This window comes from Schistocerca americana, chromosome 3, assembly GCF_021461395.2.
Source record: "Schistocerca americana isolate TAMUIC-IGC-003095 chromosome 3, iqSchAmer2.1, whole genome shotgun sequence".
Taxonomy (NCBI): domain Eukaryota; kingdom Metazoa; phylum Arthropoda; class Insecta; order Orthoptera; family Acrididae; genus Schistocerca; species Schistocerca americana.
This window is the reverse complement of record NC_060121.1, coordinates 319,417,504-319,441,050: the sequence shown is the minus strand read 5'-3', so window position 1 is coordinate 319,441,050 and position 23,547 is coordinate 319,417,504. Positions and strand designations below refer to the sequence as shown.

Here is a 23,547-nt window from a genome sequence, read left to right as displayed (position 1 = left end):
GATCCTCCCCTTTCAGTCCACACCTTGCTCCAAGTGACTTCAATTTGTTTGGGCTATTGGAGGAAGCGCTCAGGGAGGAAGATTCGCAACCGATGCAGAAGTAATTGATGCGGTGCAAAATTGGTTACAGGTGCTACAAAAAATTTTTTTCGGACGGAATGAAATAACTTGTGAAACGTTGGGCAAAGTGCGTTAAAGTGCAGGGAAGTTATGTAGAAAAAATGTCTGTTTCAGCCGGCCGGAGTGGCCGAGTGGTTCTAGGCGCTACAGTCTGGACATGCGCGACCGCTACGGACGCAGGTTCGAATTCTGCCTCGGGCATGGATGAGTGTGATGTGCTTAGGTTAGTTAGGATTAAGTAGTTGTAAGTTCTAAGGGGACTGATGACCTCAGGAGTTAAATTCCATAGTACTCAGAGCCATTTGAACCGTTTGTCTGTTTCAGCTTTCTATTGTTAGAATAAATATATTTCTTTTCTCGAAAGTCCCTTTACTTTTTGACTTACCCTCGTATATCACGTTTGTCATCCCGAATGTTGCAATTAAATTTAAGTGCGCTACTAGTAAAACATCCACATAGTCGAATCGTTAGTGAAGCGTAAACCAATTTCAGCAGTAAAATGCCATTTATTAACGAATAATTGATCAACAAGCCAACAAGCTCTTTATTTACAGCAAATGTCACCAAAAATCGTCAAGAGCACCAGAAATATAAAGTTATCGCTGTCCAAATCGTCCGACCTTCTTTAATGCCATGAAAAGAGTTCGCGCGAGAACGGAAGTTTTGCACCAAGAAGAAGTTTACGAAGGGAGATAGCTACCAACGAAACTCCAAAAGTGGCGGTTCTAGCAGCTGCTGCAATAAATCCGCATGCCACCTCGTCAAATAGAAAGAGAAGTTGGTATCAGCCAAAGAATCGTTCGCGTGTTCTTTGTAGACATAAATATCACCCGCTCCATACTTTTCTACGTCAAGAGGTACATGACAGAGATACAACATCGTTATGACTGCTGTCACCGGGTGCTCCGACAAGAGAACGATTTTGTGGAGAAATATTGTTTATCCAAGAGGCAACGTTTGTTTACAAGTCACTGGAACGTAAATTAGAGAAATATGCGTGGGCGAATTACTGTTAGACGTAAAGTGATTACTATAGATATGTCGACAGCAATAAGCTCATCAGTATATACGAAAGTGTCGTGGTACAGATAGTCTCTATTTGGAACACATTCTTTTAGAAAATTAACAGAGTAATTTGTCGCCACATGTTTTCACTGTTTTTTGTTCGCGATCTTTGGTTTCAAAACGACAGCACAAAAATTCCTATATTGAATGTATTTTTCGCATGTGATTTCACTGAACTTGTTTAATAGAGGTCTGGCGACAAAAAAAATAGTTTTATTTAAAAAAAAAACTAAATCGATACCTACATCTCTTATAGTGATGAATTTTCGAGACGGCATTGATGTTTGTTTCCTGAGTTTCTGGTCACTGTTCGTCTAGGTGAAAATAGATTACACGTCTCTTTAACGGCTCAAAAGTAATTTGAGGCCAAAAGTTAAGCGCCTCAACTTGTATGAAATACGAAAGCTGACTGAGGAAAAGAATATGTGTGTTGTAATCGTATGTTCGTTTTGTAAAATACACTGTGGAGAAACGCTATAAACTACTGAAAGTAAATACCGCACATCGTAATTTGAGATTTTATCACTCGCATTTTCTTTTTTCTTTGAAGAAAATTGAACATCAAACGTTCGGTATAGTGAGTTCTTAATTGTCTAATAGTTCCCGAAATATTTTCTAAGCGCATTCACAGGTTGAATATTCCAGGGTTTTTAATGAGTCCATATCACTCACTCCACGCGCCCTGAGAAAACATATATTACGAAGTCAGTGTTCGGTTTACTACAAACTTTAGTAGAAATAAAATGTGCCATTAGCATGCTAAATACGGCAGCATAAATAACGCATTTGTCTTGCCAGCATCATAGATGCCGATCTGTTGTGATTGTGGGCTTCGTCGTAGTGGTGTGAAAGCAGTATTACTGAAGGTGAAAGTTAACCGTCGTAATAAATTTCATAAGATTGGTATTTGTATTAATAATATTAGAGATGATGATTGGTAGTGATGTTGACGATGGTGGAGGTGAGATTATGATGAAGGTCGTACTGGTGGTGGAATTGCGATGACGACATAACTAACTGTAGAATTCATATTCCAGTATAAATTGTGCACCCAAATTGTCAGATTTGGTGATGTTGATTGGTTGTGGTGATGATGATAGTGGCGGTAATGGTGGCGATGATAAACGCATGTGAAGCATGACCTTAATCAACATTAAATACCAACAGAGATAATGCACTTACATTGGCTGCACGAGGTTATCACGCTTTGTACCATTTGCCATCGAGACGAACAGCTGCTAATGCCTGGCGTTACTGTTGCAGCCACAACGAGAACCTGCCGAATCGGCGGTGGGGCTCCTTCAGACAGTAAGTATCCCATCCCATCGCGCTCTGCTGCTTATGCTGACCTCACACGGGACGTGTAACTCTGCGTAGAACATGCCAAACGTACTGTAGTTTCCATTGCGGTTGGTACGCGCTCAGAAGCGATCTTATAATTCTCACGGCAAGTACTTCTCGACGTGATTTGAGACTGCAGCCCTATCCAGCCCAAGCGCGCGTTTGCTCGCTCGTCCATGCGCTAACCACGTTGTTCTAAGTGAAGCGGACACTGTATTGGATTGCAAGAGGATCAGCCAGTTCATGGAGAACGCTGTCATTCATACACAACATTGAATATTCTAGAGTATCCTTCTGTTAAATTAATAAGAAAGACCAAAATCTTTAAGAAAATATTAACTTGAAAAAAATTATTTAGCGTTTTTGTCAGTATATGACATAATGAGCGTTCCGTGGTTGTAGAGTACCAGCCACTAACTTGACACATTTCTTTAACACAAATCATTATTACTTTCCATACTAGTTTTGAAAATTTTTTTCATCATCGGCTGGCTGCACTATACTTACAGAACGAACCGTTAATCACTTCTTTAATCTTTTGACTGCCACAGTGCCCTACAGTGAAGACTTTTCGGTTTGATAAGCATTCGAAAAATGAAATGAAAATGGAATATATATTCAGGAGGGAATTGCATCAAAAACTGCATGTAGCCCTGTTAACAGTGAATAGATCTTATTTACTCTGAATGCATACATGTTTTGTACAGTGCGTTACAACGCATCACTATGTTGCGTGTTTTTCTAGTCACATTCACAAATACTTAGAGCTTACACATTCAATAATCTGAATTTACATTAAGGTCACGTGCTATACATGCACTGACAGCAAGCAAAGACGCTAAGCAGAGATATACGTTGTTTAAAACAAGCGTCATAGAATAGAAAGAGATAACGATAATATCGAGATGTTGTTAGGAATAATGAATATGTAATGGAGTAAGCAGCAGGAACTAATTAAATATATTTGAAAGGTGTTAGCGTGATATTAACCGTATTTTCTGATACAATCTCTAACAAGGAAAATTCCCCATGGCAACCCCCTCCCCCCCCCCCCCTTACTCCATCAGATTTAGTGGCAAGATGGCCCAGTGGATACCCCGTCAAAAACTGAACACAGATCGAGCATGAAAATAGAAACAAGTTGTACTGAACTGTGAAAAAAGAAGCAAAATAGAAGAAGTGAACGGACCAAGCTCAAGATGAACAACATCGAGTGAACTTGACTACCCATGGCGTCGTGGTTATGTGGTCACCGTGTTAGACTGCGAAGGGGAAAATCCATGATCGTGCCCCATTTTCTCCTTCTTTTTTTCACAAAATTATGAACTGCCCGTACGGTCACTGACGTGTCTGTTCGCTGTATTCAAATTTGCGTCTGTGTCGTGGTGTTACGTCCGTTTCCAAGAGCGACGTGTAAGGAAGTGACCTCTAGACGTACGTACCTCCTATTTCTTCTACACAAGTACCACATGCTATGAACTTTGCGTCCCGTTTTGGAAGTTTTGACTCTTGAATTCCTTCGTTTTCATTTCTGTGAGAAGTCTGTGCGGCTTCTCGTCTGCTCTCACTATTCATCACTTTTGCTTGAGACTGTAATAAATTCTTATCACATCACTCATATTCTATAACCAGTGTATAGTATGACAGTTGCCAAGACTACAGAAGGAGAAGACACAGTTCGGGGATCTTTGGATACGGATTTCCCCCTCTGCAGTCCAACATGGTAACCTAACCACATAACCAAGACGCCGTGGCTAGTCAAGTTCACTCGATGTTGTACACCTTGAGTTTAGACCGTTCACTGATTCTATTTTGCTTCTATTTTCACAGTTCAGTACACCTTCTTCCTGTTGTCATGCTTGATCTTTGTTCAGTTTTTGACGGGCCATTATACCGCTAAATCTAAAAGTTCAATAAACGTAGGTTAGCCTTTCTCACACCTATGGCTCAACTCCTACGGCTCTTATAACTGCAAACTGGTTTGTCTTTCGCTCCCAGTTTTTTATCGTCACTATCTTTAAAATTTCAAGGAAACTAGTCCAGAGCACATTATCTGAATCTACAAGTGCTACAAATGGAGGTTTGCCTTTCGTTAACCTATCTTTTAAGGTTAGTCGTAGGATCAGTACTGCCTCATATTTCCAATGTTTCTATGGAACCCAACCTGATCTTCCCCAAGGTTGACCTCTACTGGTTTTCCATTCTTCTGTAAATAATTCGTGTCAGTATTTTGCAAGCATCAGCATCTGCTTTCGCTGAAACTGACATTATTAAATTCGTAGTCTAACGATATTTCTCCTGTCTGTTATCTATTGTACACGAAATGAAACAATTTTGTCACGGCTGTCGCTCGCAAGGATCTCTATACCTCCAAGGGAATGTCATCCACTCCAGGGGCCTTCTTTTCACTCAGATGTTTTAGTGGAATCTTTGCAGTGTCATATATCCCATCTCATCGTCACCTACATCTTTCTACAATACTGTCCTCAAGTTTTTTCACCTTCAATAGATCCTGTATACATTCCTTCCAACTTTCAACTTTGTCTTCTTTGCTTAGTACTGGCTAGCTACGTCAGTTCTTGATATTTAAAAAAATTACTTGTTTTTTCCTTCAAAGCTCTCTTTAATTTTCCCATAGGCGGCATCTATCTTTGCCTTAGTTATGCGTGAGTCTACAGCCTTCCATTTGTACTCAATTTTAAGTGAGTACACTGTCTTTAGCACTTGAATTGGCTATATTGTTGTTGTAGTCTTCAGTCCAGAGACTGGTTTGATGCAGCTCTCCATGCTACTCTATCCTGTGCAAGCTTCTTCATCTCCCAGTACCTACTGCAACCTACATCCTTCTGAATTTGTTTAGTGTATTCATCTCTTGGTCTCCCTCTACAATTTTTACCCTCAACGCTGCCCTCAAATGCTAAATTTGTGATCCCTTGATGCCTCAGAACATGTCGTACCAATCGGTCCCTTCTTCTTGTCAAGGTGTGCCACAAACTCCTCTTCTCCCCTATTCTATTCAATACCTCCTCATTAGTTATGTGATCTATCCATCTTAGCTTCAGCATTCTTCTGTAGCACCACATTTCGAAAGCTTCTATTCTCTTCTTGTCCAAACTATTTATCATCCATGTTTCACTTCCACACATGGCTACACTCCATACAAATACTTTCAGTAACGACTTCCTGACACTTAAATCTATACTGGATGTTAACAAATTTCTCTTCTTCAGAAACGCTTTCCTTGCCATTGCCAGTCTACATTTTATATCCTCTCTACTTCAACCATCATCAGTTACTTTGGTCCCCAAATAGCAAAACTCATTTACTGCTTTAAGTGTCTCATTTCCTAATCTAATTCCCGCAGCATCATTCGATTTAATTCGACTACGTTCCATTACCTTTGTTTTGCTTTTGTTGCTGTTCATCTTATATCCTCCTTTCAAGACACTCTCTATTCCGTTCAGCTGCTCTTCCAGGTCCTTTGCTGTCTCTGACAGAATTACAATGTCATCGGCGAACCTCAAAGTTTTAATTTCTTCTCCATGGATTTTAAGTCCTACTCTGAATTTTTCTTTTGTTTCCTTTACTGCTTGCTCAATATACAGACTGAATAACATCGGGGATAGGCTACAATCCTGTCTCATTCCCCTCCCAACCACTGCTTCCCTTTCATGCCCCTCGACTCTTATATCTGCCATCTGGTTTCTGTACAAATTGTAAATAGCCCTTCGCTCCCTGTATTTTACCCCTGCCACCTTGAGAATTTGAAAGAGAGTTTCCAGTCAATATAACTTTATTGGCTAATATAACTTAATTTTGTTCACTGTTGTCATGGCGACAACAATGGACCACATTAAATCATTACAAATTGTACTGTGAAATTTCACGTTTTCGGTAAATCTGCAAGGCACTGGCTGCTTGAAAAGGCGAGCTGTAATACACAAAGGCCTTCAACGACCGAAATATTTCCTTTCAGTCTATTATAACAAATCGCGCCAAAAACAGCACGTTGTCGAGAGGTTCTCAATGAACCGTTGCCTTGAAACAGTATATATTTATAGCAAGTAAGTTTCAACATTAAAACCTCCAAATATGGACTTCGACTGCAAACGACATAATTCAGTACGGCGTCTGCAAAGCTCTGGTTGTGACCTAGAAATCGATCTTGCATCTGATTGGCCACGTCTGATTCTGCCTTTCACGCTTGGCAGTGCTCCGCATCGTGAAAACTCACATTGTGACGTCACAAAGTGTGCCTGGTGCCACGTCCACGTTCGCTTTCACGTCCCTTGTGAGGGCAGCTCTAGGCGCGGCCCTCCGGGCGGCTGAGCCGTGGCACGCGCATGTGTCGCCGCAGTAAACTAGGCCGTCGTGTCTCGACGAGGAGCCTTGTCAGGGAACGAGCTCTATAAATACGGGGGAATCCAGAGGCAGGGCGACGCGCCCAACCCACGCGTTCGTCTCACCACGCTTCGTTTTACGGAATTGCGCGACCACAATTTAGTACTCGGAATTTCTCGATTTCTTTGATGTGTCGTACCAGTTAGAGGAGAATGACAAGTCACCGCAATCTGGGCTAGGTCAGTTGCGTCTCGGCAGTCTCAGTGCATTACACTGAAACCAAGCGTTTCGTGCAGTACGTATGTCAAAGATTGCAGAGTGGAGTCTCCAGCATCAAAGGCAGACACCGACACACGAGTCTGATAAACAGGGTCAGTACACGTCATTCGTACTTCTGGAAAGTGTAATAACCCAGATTCGCACAAGATACTGAGCATATTCACATAACAGGCCACGTCCGCTGGTTAGATGATTTTCCACGCTTGCATAGCCAGTGTGGAAAGAAGTGAAATATGTGCACTTAACTTAATATAAGTGCAACGCAGTGAAATCAGTTAACGTCATTAAAGGCTATGGTTTTTATGATTTATTAAGGTCTCTGTCGCAGTTGCGTATGTAATTTTTACTGGTAACTAATTTCGAACATTTTCGTTTATTTTCAAACCATCACGTTCATTTATAATTTTTGACTGTATATAATATCGACGGAAGCTGTATTGAATTTGTTCTTATATCAGATCGATATAACACATGTGATTTGACTGTAATAATCTACCACTGGAATTAGATTACAATCATATCACATTTGTTATATTGATCTGAATTACGAACAGACACGTTATATATTCCATTGAAATTATATAAAGTCAGAGACTACAAATGCAGGTAATGAGATGAAAGTGGGCGAAAATGTTCGAAACTAATTACTGGCCGGCCAGGGTTGGCCTAGCGGTTCGAGGCGCTACAGCCTCGAACCGCGCGACCGCTACGGTCGCAGGTTCCAATCCTGCCTCGGGCATGGATGTGTGTGAAGTCTTTAGATTAGTTAGGTTTAAGTAGTTTTAAGTTCTAGGGGACTGATGACCTCAGATGTTAAGTCCCATAGTGCTCAGAGCCATTTGAACCACATGAACTAATTACCAATGAAAATATAATATGCAGTTGTGACGTGCACCTTAATAAATAATAAATAAACTGAGTTGTTGATCCTTCCTCCAACACAATGTTGAAAGTGCGTGAAGAGCATTTCAATCTCAATTATAAAATACCAAGCGGGGTGGCGCAGTGGTTAGTACACGGGACTCCCGATTGGGAGGAAGACGGTTCGAATCCACGTTCGGCTATCTAGATTTAGGTTTTCCGTGATTTCCCTAAATTTCCTTAGGCAAATGCCTGGTTGGTTCCTTTGAAAGGGTACGGCCGATCGCTTCCCCGTCATTTTGTAATCAGAGCTTGTCCTCCGTCTCTAATGATCTCGATGCGACGGGGCGCTAAACATCAATATTCCTTCCTTCCTAATTGTAATATAATGTAAAACATTAAATTTAAGATTTTCTCTGACGATGATCTTCATTGGTATCGTATTAAAGGAGTATCCCAACGGAAAGTTGTTAAATTCAGTCTTCAACTCGCCAAATTAAGTGAACGACATTTAATGTGCCCTAATAGAAGGTAGGGTACTTGTGTACCCACGTATCTCACTCTTTTCTGTGCTAATGTCAGCCCCTTGAAGTCTTTGTAGAGGTTTTTGGTGGTCCTGGTTCATGTTTGCCACTACTTTTTTAAACAAAAGATATTAGTAAATGACTAGTGCTTTTTTGTGGAAAAGAAGAGTGCTGGTACTCAAAAAGAAGATGCTGGATTAACAACTTCCACAAGTTTAATATATCCTCCGACGTGCTCATCGTTTCTAGATCGATTCTTGCTTTTGCTATCAATTACAGAATTACCACCTTGGAGCAGATATTAGTCCTCGTATTTGTTAGGTTTAACCGAGAGAGAGGTGTTACCATCCTCATGAACAGCAGTGCAGAAGTTGTCGGTACACTCATAGATGACCTAAATGATGTAACTATACGATTCATGTAAGAAAAAGTCTTTCACTTTTGCTGGAAGATGTTCCAAGTGAATTGAGCGCAACATCCTGTTTCCGATACCAACATATGAAACAAGAATGTTTGGTGCCAACTTATAAGGAATAGAAATGGAAATTTCATTCGCGAAGACAGGGCCATTTACCAGGATATTTATAATATATTTTTCTCTAAATAACCAGAATACTTTTTAAAAAAGCGATACCCTTGTATACCGCCAGGAAGAAAACGCTGATAATTACTAAGGACCATAATGGATATACATTCTGTGATGTAGTTGTCAAAATGCCAAGTTTTTTAAAGTGGTCTCCATAGGATAGTATAGACTCAACACTATACATTCTAATAATACTATACACTAATTCTTATAACACGTCTGTATTCTGAAAGTACTGTTACAGCAAGTTGAGTTTCAACGTATAATGATTCGAACACTCATGAGTGAAAGAAAGTAAGGAGAAAAACTAGTTTCTTCATTTTGAACCCACCTACAGTCTTAATCATACATGTTGCAAACGGAGCTGAAATAAGGCGCTACATTAATGCTAGGCTATACAGTGAGGTTACATAACCATTGTGGTACAACTCATGAGGAGTATGACTTTCACACACAGGTAGAGATGCTGTCCTCTAGCAGTAAGGTACCCGCCAAAACGGTATACTAAACATTCCTCGCGAAGCTTCATAGTACTGAGTTTGCAAAAAAATGGTTCAAATGGCTCTGAGCACTATAGGACTTAACAGCTATGGTCATCAGTCCCCTAGAACTTAGAACTACTTAAACCTAACTAACCTAAGGACATCATACAACACCTAGTCATCACGACGCAGAGAAAATCCCTGACCCCGCCGGGAATCGAACCCGGGCGCGGGAAGCGAGAACGCTACCGCACGACCACGAGCTGCGGACCACTGACTTTGCAGACCTTACCATAATTTATAGAAAACAAAGCCCCAGTCCCCTATATTCGAAGCGCAATATAAAATACAGAAATAATACAAGACTATCTTATAGTTAGACAATAAAACCACAGGCCCCTAAAAAGGCACCCTCGAGTTGTACTCGTGTCTGTCTCATTTACCTCACTGTCGTAGGTGTAACGGTGATATTCCATCTTGTGCCGCCCACTATAGGGATATTTGAAACATCAGATGTCCTTTTATTGCTAAGTACCTTATCTACTCACGTCACAACGATATTAACAGTTCTAGTATGACCAAGTTCATGTTATCATAAACAAACTTTACTAGCTATAGCATGTGTAAATTAAGCTGTTTACTTGTCTAGGTACCGTATTGAAATAGAATTCATAACTTAGAAATTAGTAAACAAGCAAATGTACTACTGCCATCAGGACAACTATTTCACGCTGTCGTGTCACGAAAACAATATAACATAAAACCTGCTCAACTGAAGAAATCGCTATATTGATACTTTCCAAAGAGTAGTGCGTGGAAGTTTTACATCCGCTGTCTGCCGTCTGCTTTCTTGCTGTTTTAGCGTAAATTATAAGAGGAATTGTCCGCCATTAGTCAAGACTGCTCTTGTCTTATACTCCGTCTGGTGCTGATGTTGACCGATGTGCGTGTAGTTTACATACGTACATTGCCGCTATGTTCTATTGCGTCTTAATTTAATAAATAGTCTGGTGGGAATCCATTTACATTCCACTTCAGAGATCTTACCCAGATCAACTCTTGTCATTAATACAGGGTGTGACAAAAAAAAGTGGCTCGGACGAGTGAATACGACTGGACGTGAGTGTACGCATATAACCACGCCGCGTGACGCGCTCACCACGTGTACGCCCGCCCCGTTTACCACACCGGTTCAGAGCGTAGTGCAAGCTCTGTGTATGTGTGTGTGTGTTGGGGGAGGGGGGGGGGTTGTAGCAGTGCAAAGGGGACGATTGTACTCACAGTGGAGCAGCCGGCTTTCGTTGTGGAAAGTTACGTGATAACAAAGTCGTGGAAATGGTATGGTCAGATGTTTGCTAGTAAGTTTAAAGATGTCAAAGTGTTAGCAAAGAGTGCCGTGCAGAGCTTAGTCCGAAAATGGTGTCAGGCAGTATCTGTTTTGAACAAGTCAAAAAACATCCCCCGAAAAGTGCCTGCACACCAGGAAATGTGACAGTAGTTCACCAGAAAATGCCTCAGAGTCCTGCCAAATCAACCCGACGACTGTCTTCTGCTGTGTTTCTTTATTCCCTGGAACTCTGTTCTCTGGGCCACTTTTATTTACCCCAACCATGCATTAAAGTGTGTACAGAATTTACGACTTCCATTGCCGGAGGGAAATTAATTGATCTCACAATAACGTAATATTAATCATACTGTGTTGTCAACCAGAGTTTTATTTGTATGGTTTAAAGGACCTGCAGATATAAATCGAGATCGGTTTCAGAGAAAATTTAAAAATTCACCGATATTTCAATCAATATGTACGAGGTCTTTTTTCTTGCATTTAGCAACCAATATCATTATTAGGAAATATAATAAGGTGCATACCATATCTTCCGTCGGCCGTTGTGACCGAGCGGTTCTAGGCGCCTCAGTCCGGAACCGCGCCGGCCGCAGTGGTCTAGCGGTTCAGGCGCTCAGTCCGGAACCGCGCGACTGCTACGGTCGCAGGTTCGAATCCTGCCTCGGGCATGGATGTGTGTGATGTCCTTAGGTTAGTTAGGTTTAAGTAGTTCTAAGTTCTAGGGGACTGATGACCACAGATGTTAAATCCCATAGTGCTCAGAGCCATTTTTGAACCGGAACCGCGTCGCTGCTACGGTCGAAGGTTCGAATCCTGCCTCGGGCATGGATGTGTGTGATGTCCTTGGGTTACTTACGTTTAAGTAGTTCTAAGTCTAGGGGCTGATGACCTCAGATGATAAGTCCCATAGTGCTCAGAGCCATTTGAACCATATCTTCCTGTGGCCACTTAACGCATGTTTAATAGGCTACCGTAAAAGATCATTAACGCAAATCCGTCTCTCTAGGCTTCGTCAACGACAAGGCGTTCACGCTATAGCTTTCATTCCCTATTATTACAGAGACAGACGTATTACTCAAAGAGAGACTTTCAGGACTCGTTCTGAGGATCATTACTAAACACAGTGGAATCAACTATATGGTTGTCAGCACAGATAGTTACAGTTGATACGAGTCCTACGGTATTAAATTGACTACTGTAGTGTTTGTAGAGTACTATCCTCCAACCAACACGTTTTGATGGTGACGCAATTAACGAAAGTACAACGATTTGAGTATCAAACGAAATTTGTACTTGAGTTGAGATTTCTTGGTAGGGGGGACACAGCATGTTAACTTGAACAGTCATCGACAGATGTAACTTTACGAATACTCTGTTGGAACCCTTGTTGTTCGTCTTCTATACTAATGATCTGGCAGGCAGTTTTAATAGCAAACTCAGACTTTTGCAGATGACGCAGTTACTATAATGATATACTCTCTTAATCCTGCATAAGTAATGTCAGATATTGATAAGATTTTAAAGTGGTGCAAATACTGGCAACTTGTTTTAAACGTTCAGACGTGTAAAATTTTGCGCTCCACAAAAATGAGAACACAATTAATAAAATGTTCCTGGCTGGTATGCCATGGTCGAATGGATTTCACATTTAAACCCAACGTTTCGTCCTCATCTGCGGATGACATTTTCAGTAGCCAGCCAGGGTGTGACTCATAGACTCAAACAAGCTATGATCCCCCTTGAAAATGTCCTCCGTAGATGGAGACGTAACGTTTGGGTTATTTGTGAATTCCATTCGACCACAGCATAACAGCTCGGAACATTTTATTCACTGTGACATTTCCGGCCGTAAAAGTTTACGTTTTACCAAACACAGAACTTGGTATCCAGTGAATACTATGACAGTGAATCACAACTGAAATAAACTCGTGCAAATAGCAGTTTGTAACAATCTGTGGAGATGTGAGATGGAATGAGCACATCGTCTCAAACGTAAGTAAAGCGGGTGGTTGACTTCCGTTTATGCAGTAGGGTGCTGGGATTTTTAATGACTCTACAATGAATACCGCATACAAAAACACTCCGCGACAAATCCTAGCATGTTGCTCAAATATGTGAGACCTTACCAGAGAGGATTAACAGTGGATATTGAACGTTTACAGAGAAGGGCAGCACGGATGGTCACACGCTTGCGTGCCCCCGGGTAGAATATCATTTAGATGCTGACAGCCTAACCTGGCAGGTGTCTGAGTGTAGACGACAAATATTCCGCGTAAGCCAACATGCGAAGTTTCAAGAAACAGTATGAAATGAGGAGTCGACGAATATACAACAACCTCCTGCGTATTGCTAACGTAAGCACGTGAAGACGCGATTAGGCCTATTGCAATGTGCACCGAGGTATTTAAGCAGTCATTCTTCCTACATCTACATCTACATTTATACTCCGCAAGCCACCCAACGGTGTGTGGCGGAGGGCACTTTACGTGCCACTGTCATTACCTCAATTTCCTGTTCCAGACGCGTATGGTTCGCAGGAAGAGCGACTGCCGGAAAGCCCCGGCCGCGGTGGCCGTGCGGTTCTAGGCGCTGCAGTCCGGAACCGCGGGACTGCTACGGTCGCAGGTTCGAATCCTGCCACGGGCATGGATGTATGTGATGTCCTTAGGTTAGTTAGGTTTACGTAGTTCTAAGTTCTAGGGGACTGATGACCTAAGATGTTAAGTCCCATAGTGCTCAGAGCCATTTTTTGCCGGAAAGCCTCCGTGCGCGCTCGAATCTCTCTGATTTTACATTCGTGATCTCCTCGGGAGGTATAAGTAGGTGGAAGCAATATATTCGATACCTCATCCAGAAACGCACCCTCTCGAAACCTGGACAGCAAGCTACACCGCGATGCAGAGCGCCTCTCTTGCAGAGTCTGCCACTTGAGTTTGCTAAACATCTCCGTAACGCTTCCACGCTTACCAAATAACCCTGTGACGAAACGCGCCGCTCTTCTTTGGATCTTCTTTATCTCCTCCGTCAACCCGACCTGGTACGGATCCCTCACTGATGAGCAATACTCAGGTATAGGTCGAACGAGTGTTTTGTAAGCCACCTCCTTTGTTGATGGACTATATTTTCTAAGGACTCTCCCAATGAATCTCAACCTGGCACGCGCCTTACTAACAATTAATTTTATATGATCATTCCACTTCAAATCGTTTAGTACGCATACTCCCAGGTATTTTACAGGAGTTACTGCTACCAGTATTTGTTCCGCACACGAATGGAACGAGCAGAAACCCTAATACGTGGTGCTATGGGAAGAATCCTCTGCCTCCCACTTCACGGTCGTTTTCAGAGTACAGTTGTAGATGACTATGAGGAAAATCAAAGAAACTGGGTTGAGCCTCATCCCATGTGATTGAAATAAATTGAACCGAACGGAAAACCACAGCGAGATGGCGCTGAGTGGTTAATACACCGAACGCAGGTGCGGGAAAAGGTGTGAGGGGTGAGAGTGGGATTCATATCCCCCCTGGCCATCTAGCTTTATTTTTTCTGTGGTTCCGCAAAACCACACCATGCGACTTCCCGGATGGGTCCTTCAGCATGCCCAAGTCTGCTTTTCTGAGATCTCTAATGGCCTTGATGCCAACCATTTTTTTCTAGAACAAAGTAAAGATGTCTTCAGTTGAAACTTCCGGGCTGAGAGGCCGTGGTCGATATATAAAATTTCCGCCTAACGTTTCGTCTCCATCCTATTACCATGCGCGCATGTATAGAGAAGCAATGGAGATTCACAAACACCACAACAATTTTAATATAAAAGAGGAAGTTTCAAAGTTAAACAAAATATGGATGTCGACGTTGCGCCAGCAGAATGACAATCGATTACTTTTAATCGAGAATGATGACGCCTTCCAAAGATAGGCATACCGTCGGCATCACGTGATGAATGGTGGTGTCCTCTATGCACTCTATAAATGCGACAGTACCTGGAGCCTAAGTGGCAGTAGCCGGACGACCTGAGAAGATGTCTCCCGCGGATGGAGACGAAACGTTAGGTGGCAATTTTATACATCGACCACGGCCTCTGAGCCCGGAAGTTTCAACTGAACACAACACTGGCCGTGAAAGCCTACATTGTATGATTAAAGTAAAGATGGACACATGAATCATTTACAGTGTCACAACCCGTGAACCTCGTAGTGTTATCGTGGTGCCAATCAGAGGACGGAGGTGGACCCTCAGAAGCCTCACAGATACGTCATTTCGCACTTACGTGGCGGGTAGCCGTGACAGACGTCGAACTATCGGGTTTGGTTAGCCTATGCGTCAGTAAGGGACAGCGGGGCGAAACGCCGCGAGTTACCTGCACGAGGAATGCGAGGCTGCGTGTGGTGGCTGGTGGTCCGTGGCTGAGTCACCGGCGTCTCTAGTAAGACTAGCGGCAGCGGCGCACCCACCTGCCCACGCGGGACCGGCTGACGTCAGCGCGTGACCACGCGACCTGCCCGACTTGGCCATTTGGTAGTCCCACCTGGGCGCCGGCCAGTTGTCGACGAGCGCCATCACACCTGGTTCCTTTACAATCACACCACAGCAACACCAATTCTAAATTCAACTACATCGCTGGACGGACTAACCGGAACAGCTTGAAGGAATCGTCGGTAACTGATGCCGCGCCAGGCAGTTAGTGACGCACTGGTAAGTAAACTATTAATGTTGCTAACCAGTGCAGCTAACTCACTACCAAATAACTGTATTCCCTTTATCTACACGTCTACATCTACTTGGATACTCATCAAATCACACTTAAGTGTCTGGAAAAGGGTTCATAATACATGGGTTGGAACTTAAATAGCGGCAACTTTTTATTCACAACGATACAAAAGAGTTACACGTTTGCGCCTGTTACTGTCCTTCAAAGTAGTCACCGGCGTTGTGTAGAACGAGTTGCCAGCGATGTGCAAGGCATAGTGCCAGCCGGGATGGCCGAGCGGTTCTAGGCGCTACAGTCTGGAACCGCGTGACCGCTACGGTCGCAGGTTCGAATCCTGCTCGGGCATGGATGTGTGTGATGTCCTTAGGTTAGTTAGGTTTAAGTAGTTCTAAGTTCAAGGGGACTGATGACCTTAGAAGTTACGTCCTATAGTGCTCAGAGCCATTTGAACATTTGCAAGGCATAGTATACAGTTAGCAGAGCCTGTTCTGTTGATGGTGCGAATCGAGCGGTCTACTGCCTGTCGAATCTCTGGAACAGTTCTGAAGCGAATGCCACGAAGTGGTTCCTTCATCTTCGGAATCAAATCAGTGTCACAAGGACTTAATTCCGGGTAGTATGGTGGATGGTACAGTACTTCCCAGTCCCATCGACCGAACAGAGCAGCCACAGCTTGCTCTGTATGCGCCCGTGCATTGTCGTGCAAAATGATGGATGTGTTGCGCAGAAAGTGTCGCCGCTTCTTTCGCAAGTGATGCTCCAAAACGGATCAGTAATACTGTGCATTGACGGTATGCCGTGGAGGAACGTAATGCGTTAGGATAACACCATCACAGTCGTACACGAGAATCACCATAACTTTAAACCACTCCATTCGCACAACAGAACAGGCTCTGCTAACGGTATACTACGCCTTCCACATCGCTGGCAACGGGTTCTGCACAACACTAGTGACTACTTCGAAGGATAGTAACACGTGCAAACATGTAACTCTTTTGTATCGGTTGTGAATAAATAGTTGCCACCATTCAAGTTCCAACCCTCGTAATTCTCCATTATTCCAGTCTCGAACAGCGCGCGGAAAAAACTAACGCATGTACCTTTCCGTGCGAACTCTGATTTCCCTTATTTTATTATTGTCGTTTCTCCCTATGTAGGCCGGCCTCGACAAAATATTTTCGCATTCTGAGGACAAAGCCGATGATTGAAATTGCGTGAGAAGATTCCGCTGCAACGAAAAACGCGTTTGTTTTGATGGTGTCCACCCCAAATCCTCTATAATGTCAGAGACCCTCTCCCCCCTATTACGCGATAATACAAAACGTGCTCTTCTTCATTGAACTTTCTCTATGTATTCCGCTAATTCCTTCTGGTAGGTATCCCAGACCGCGTCCTCCAAAAGCGGACGGACAAGCGTAGTGTAGGCAGTCTCTTTAGTAAATTTGTTACATTTTCTAAGTGTTCTGCCAATGAAACGCATGCTTTGCTTTGCCTTCGCTACAACATTTTCTGTGTGTTCTTTCCACTTTAAATTCTTCGTAACTGCAATTCCTAGGTATTTAGTTGAATTTACAGCCTTTAGATTTGACTGATTTATCTTGTAACCGAATTTTAACGGATTCCTTTTAGCACTCATGTGGATGACCTCACACTTTTCATTATTTAGTGTTTCTGCACTAACTAAAGTACCCAATGCCCGCTACATTGCACACGTCATTACCGCGTACTACTGTCTTTTCTTCGACAAGATGGTGATGCGCTTTTTCAGCAGGACAATGCACGACCACATTCGGCTACTGGGACGCAACGTGCACTTCGCGGTATGCAACAAGTGCCCTGGCTAGCAAAACAGCCAGATCTCTCGCCAGATTAACAAGGTATCGGACACGAAAAGCGGGTTCTCCAGAGCGTGCAAGAACAATTCCCTAATTGCAACAGAAACTGGAAGATGCTTGGGACAACCTATCGCAGGATGCCATTCGACACTTTTATGGTTGTTCGCAGGCGAGAATACACCCCTACGTTGCCGACAGAGGGCGGTACACTGTGTGTGAATGCTAACGTTTGAGCATCCTGTACTCTGACATGTGTATGTCACTTTATCTGAATTTATCATCATATACTCCGACAATGGTGAACTGCCTGTCACAGAACTTGTCAATAAAATGACCTCGTAGTTTACGGTGCTGCGTTTTTTTTTTTTTTTCGGGCAGTGTATAAATATATATAGAGGGCGATTACAATCACTGCACCACATAGATGCGCGTTGTCATATTGGAAATAGCCGGCCGTGGTGGCGGAGCGGTTCTAGGCCCTACAGTCTGGAACCGCGCGACCGCTACGATCGCAGGTTCGAATCCTGCCTCGGGCATGGGTGTGTGTGATGTCCTTAGGTTAGTTAGGTTTAAGTAGTTCTAAGTTCTAGTGGACTGATGACCTCAGAAGTTAAGTCCCATAGTGCTCAGAGCCATTTGAACCGTATTGGAAATAGCGCTAAATAAGGGTTTGAATTCAGGCTGTACAACTTATCTGATGTTGTAGCTTTTCAAGATTTCACCAATATTGAAAATAATAATCCTTAATTTCAGTTTACATCAGAGTTTCTCACTCACGTCCAGAAAGCATGAGGTAGCTTTAACATTAATTTAAAAAAAAGAGTTGTCGGTGTTTAGGCAGTGACACAACTGCAGTTTAGTTATTTTCGACGGTATGTCCAAAAGAACTACTTAATGTATGTAACAATTGGAAGCACTGAGATTTTTTCAGCTATTGAGCAGGGTATCCTTGTATTAGAATAATTTTCAAGACTTCAGTAGCTCGAAGGAACAATCACCAGATCTTTAAAAAAGCTTTCCACATTCTGCAACAAAGAAGAGTCTCAGAAAGATATTATGTGGTTATGACCTATGAACAAAGATCCGGACTCGTTTTAACAACCGTACGGCGTTGGTGGATAGTTAGCTTAATAAGGAAAGACAAGCATATACCCTAGCACCACGGTTTAACAACCTCCAGCTATGAAATCTCGCCATTACTGAGATGCGGATCCGTCACTTTGCGTGACTTACACTTGTGGTTCAAGATTATCCGGCATAATTACCTTACGTAATTGTTAAGTGAAATCGCAGAGATTGTTACGTAAAAGAGAAAAGAAACTTGTATGCAGCTGCCCCCAGAGGATGGTTACTAGAGCTTGCTCGTGCTTCAGCTGTAACACCGCCTGTTGTTTGTTTCTTGACTGACCTGGTTTAGCAGACTATACGAAGAGTCGTGAGCTTCCACAGAACCTGAATACTATGTTAACCCGCTGAAGTGCAAATACACAGTGGCGTTTAAACTGAGTCGCGAGAACCAGTGAGATTTGCTTTTGTACAGTTTTCTGGGAACAACGCGAAATATATTTCGCATTAATTCAGACACGACTTGTATTTCAGAAAAGTGAGCTTCAAATCCCTGCCATGGTCATTTCCAGGTAGGTTGCCTTAAATCATTTTAGGTGAATATTCTACATTTATACCTGCTTCCATACTCTGCAAACCACTGGGACGCGCACAGCGGAGGGTACGTCCCATTGTGCCAGTTAACACGGCTTTTCCCGTTCCATTCACGTACGGAGCGCGGGAAAAATGATTGTCTGAATGCCTCTGTACGTGCCGTAATTAATCTAATCTTGTGCTCATTATACCTGTGGGATCGATGTGTAGAGGGCTGTAGTATATTCCTAGAATCGTTATTTACAGCTAGTTCTTGAAACTTTGTAAGAATGCTTTTTCGGGATAGCTTACGTCTATCTTCAAGAATCTTCCTATTCAGTTCGTTCAGTTTCTCTCTGACATTCTGCCACGGGTCAAAAAAACCTGTGCCCATTCGTGCTGCCATTCTCTGTATACGCTTAACATTCCCTGTTAGTCCTGCCTGGTGCGGATCCCACACATTTGAGCAATATTCCAGAATGAGTCGCGGTAGTGATTTTAAGCAGTCTCCTTTATAGGTTGATTGCATTTTCCCAGCATGCTACCAATAAACCGAGGACTACTACCTGCTTTATCTATGACTAAGCCTATATGATCATTCCACTTCATATCCCTACAAAGCGTTACACCCAGGTGGCTGTAAAATGTCGCATGAAATCAGCAGAAGGAACCAGCCGTCAGTTGCAAGGTGCTACCAGCAGTCAAGCTAGCGCAATGATGGAGTGAGGGGAGTTAAGAAGACTGGGGTGCAATACTCAAGCAGCTCATAAGCCACATATTTCTGTACTCATTTCTAAGCGATGCTTGAGATGGTGTAAAGAGCGACATCATTGAACAGCAGAGGGCTGGAGTGATAAATAATGCTGTAGCCAGTGGCAATCGAATGGAAGTGTTTGGATTTGCCTGGAGAACGTTACCTGCCATCATGTGTACTACTAATAGTGAATTACAGATGTGGTGGTGTTACGTTATTCGGGGTATTTTTGTTGGTTAGGATGCAGCCCCTTATTGCGCTTAAGGAAACGCTAATTGCGGAAGAATACGTACACATTTTATGGCGTGTGTACTGCGTACAGTGGAGGAACAGCTCGGTGACAGAAGATTTTTTTATCAGCATGACAATGTATCTTGCCATTAAGCTGCATCTTCGAGGCAATGGGCCGGCCGGTGTGGCCAAGCGGTTCTAGGCGCTTCAAAACTGGTTCAAATGCCTCTAAGCAGTATGGGACTCAACATGTGAGGTCATCAGTCCCCTAGACTTAGAACTACGTAAACCTAACTAACCTAAGGACATCACACATATCCATGCCCGTGGCAGGATTCGAACCTGCGACCGTAGCAGCAGCGCGGTTCCGGGTTGAAGCGCCTGGAACCGCTCGGTCACAGCGGCCGGCCAGGCGCTTCAGTCTGGAACCGAGCGACCTCTACGGTCGCAGGTTCGAATCCTGCCTCGGGCATGGATGTGTGTGATGTGCTTAGGTTAGTTAGGTTTAAGTAGTTCTAAGTTTTGGGGGACTGATGACCTCAGATGTTAAGTGCCATAGTGTTCAGAGACATTTGAACATTTTTTTGGCAATGGTTTCTGGACAGTAACATTTCTGTAATTGGCCCGTCCAGAGCCCCGACCCGAACGCAATGGAACATCTTTAGGATAAGTTAGAACGTCGATTTCTCTCCAGATCGCAGAGGTAAAGCCGCTAGCTTCCGATTTTGAGGGAGAATGGCTCGTCGTTTCTCCACAGAAATTCAGAAATTTCGTTGAGACTGTCAAACGGTCTTAAAGTCGAAAAGGTCGACCACCACCTGTTGATAGTCTCTAATAGGTTGCTGGATACTATTGATCACATTGAGTTTTTTGGGATTCATGTGTAACTGTTTGGCTGGATGGCTGTAGCTGCTGTTTTGCATCTCTGGTGAAATGAATTGTGCGTACGGACTTTGTAGCCGGGATCCCCCTTCAGGGGAATTCGGCCACCTGGTGCAATTCTTTTTTTTTTGACGCTACTCTGGCTACTCGCGCGCCGACGATGACAAAATGGTGATGATGACCACACACACAAACACACAGTCGCAAGCTGAGAAAATCCCCGACCCGGCCGGAAATCGAACCCAGCAATGGTAATCGCAAGACCACCAGCTGCTGACTACATCTCCGGTATCAACATGTCATTGGTTAAGAGTCTGGCACGCGGTATGTTGAGAAAGCGGAATTAGCGGGGCTTGTGGGATGAGGTCTGTAATTGGATTAAGAGATATTCTTGTGGTGGTGGACGTGAAGACACGCGCCCCAGAAATAGCGATCCACGTGCGGGAGTGCCGGCCCACGTGAGCGGCTGGAGCACAGTGGTGGTCGGGCATGCGCGGTGACGTAGCAGAGGCCGTGGCCCACTCGGCTGCGTCGCGCCAGTCTGCTGCCGGAGCTCGCCCGGGTGGCTGTGTTGGCAGAGCGGAGCGATGGGCAGGCGGCACGCGCGCGTCTGCAGTGAGACCAGGTAGGTCTGTTGCTGCGCTGGTCAGCGGGGGCAGCTCTCTTATGGGAGGTGTCTGCCGGTCTCTTCAGTTCGGTACTGGACCCCTCCCCCCCCCCCCCTTCCCCATTGTTGTGGTTACAGACTGATCTGTACCGCAGCCCGAGGTCTAGGTTACATTGGAATGTGACAGTTTTGTTGTGAGTTGGCGAAACCAGCGAATATGGAAGCTGAAAATCTGTTTACGCTTACAAATCGACCGATAGCGAAGCTTAATGTTTACATCTGCACCAGAGTGAAAAAATGCAATATGCGCCTGTGCGTAACTTCCACCCAAGACGGTCATTTCCAGGAATTACAAGTGTCTCTGTTGTGGATTTACTAACCAGATTTAATGCATGAAAGTTATGGTAGTCGTAGAACGAAATATGATACGGGTTGTGGAGAAAGTTTGCTGTTCCCTTGAGTGTTGCCCAGGTGGTTGGAGTTGGCGGCGCTTATGGTGACGAGCTTTCACGTTGATGGTGCGTTTTTCAGTCAAAATGTCGGGAAGCGTAAGCGTTACTAAACATTGTTACCCGTCGTTTGTTTATACATCGAGTGTACACTAGAGTGTGATAGTATGCCCATCCTCTAACTGAAATCTTGATTGTGGAGATCTGTACCGTAGTGCGGCGTGTAGGTGAGATTGGAAGGTCATTCTTTGTGCGTTAGCGAAACCAACGAATATGTATGCAGAATGAAGACTGTAGCAGAATGAATTGTATCGTAGCCTGCTGTCTACGTTTAGCCGTATGCGACGAACTAATATATATATATATATTACAAAACGGGCACCTTATTACGCCCAGTTTATCCAAATTCAGAAACTTTATATTAGATAATTCGCAAGGCTGCCACGAGTGTTTCACTGTATAATATGTAGCCTACATATATAAGTGACCAGTTTTCCAAGATCAAAATATGGGGCCAAAATTAGATGAAATGAATCGAAATGTTCTAGAAACTTTCGTTAGTACTATATGTGTATAGTAGATAAGTGTTAAACTACTTGGTCTATGCTACAAGTAAATAGATCATCGTATCATTTTCTTAAAATTTTCGTTAAAAACTATCAAAGAAATACCTTGTATTACCAATAGAGTAAATATTTTGTTTCGATGTTGTCAAATGCAAACGCAATATCACTGTAATATAACGAGGTCTTTAACTAGTGTAGAAAATTATTATTTACGTAGATTACTTATTTTTCAATTTCAATTGTCTTGGAACGATCGTCGTGGGTACTTTCTGAAAAATTTTTGTTATATTTTGCAGAAGAATGTGTGTCATTCAGGGATTGATATTTTCAAACGGAATTTTATAAAAATCAACACATGAAGTATCCCGGAAATGAATCTTGGTTATAATTATTTCCTTAACGGCTTCGACACAATCTCTTCATGAGTTCATAAATCATTTGTGATCAAGAACACTCTTTCAGCAGTAGCATTAGTGGAGTAATGATCTCCGAATTCTTGCAGCAGTTAGCTTAAGATGTAAGGAAGTTAAAAATGATAGACCTCGTTCACAGTGATAGACCTCGTTCACTTCATTATTCTTTGAGTATGATCACATTTGCTCTGCATTTCGTTATTCTACACGTTATTTAAAAACACGCTATTTCAAAATTTAGGGATTGTTAATGAAAAATGGGTCAATATACGTGCCGTACGTATTTCGTCGTGACACCGGCACATTTAAGCTAGGTAAAGGACGATCCTGTGAAATATGGAACATCTGGTTACCCCAAGATCATGAACTACGAAAAATGCAGAGAGGAGGGGGGAGGAGGAGATGGTAACTTTTATTGCTGTGTGTGCTTGTACGGAAGCGAAGAGTACGCGAGAAGCGGCCTTCACATTATAAGTGAACTTTTATTGAAATGCATAATGATCGTCACACCTTCTGT

At 43.2% G+C, this 23,547-nt stretch overlaps 1 protein-coding gene across 5 annotated transcripts in view; it reads left to right on the top strand.

The window, feature by feature from the left end:
• Nucleotides 1-23,547, top strand: part of LOC124607365 (rab11 family-interacting protein 4) — a 929,323-nt gene that overhangs the window by 709,118 nt on the left and 196,658 nt on the right. For 3 of the 5 annotated variants that reach the window (XM_047139675.1, XM_047139674.1, XM_047139678.1), the window contains one exon: nt 2,449-2,493. The exons of the other annotated variants lie outside the window; for them this stretch is intronic. In XM_047139675.1, coding sequence (XP_046995631.1) covers nt 2,449-2,493 — 45 coding nt within the window. The remainder of the gene's footprint in view (nt 1-2,448; nt 2,494-23,547) is intronic. 5 annotated transcript variants of the gene reach the window in all.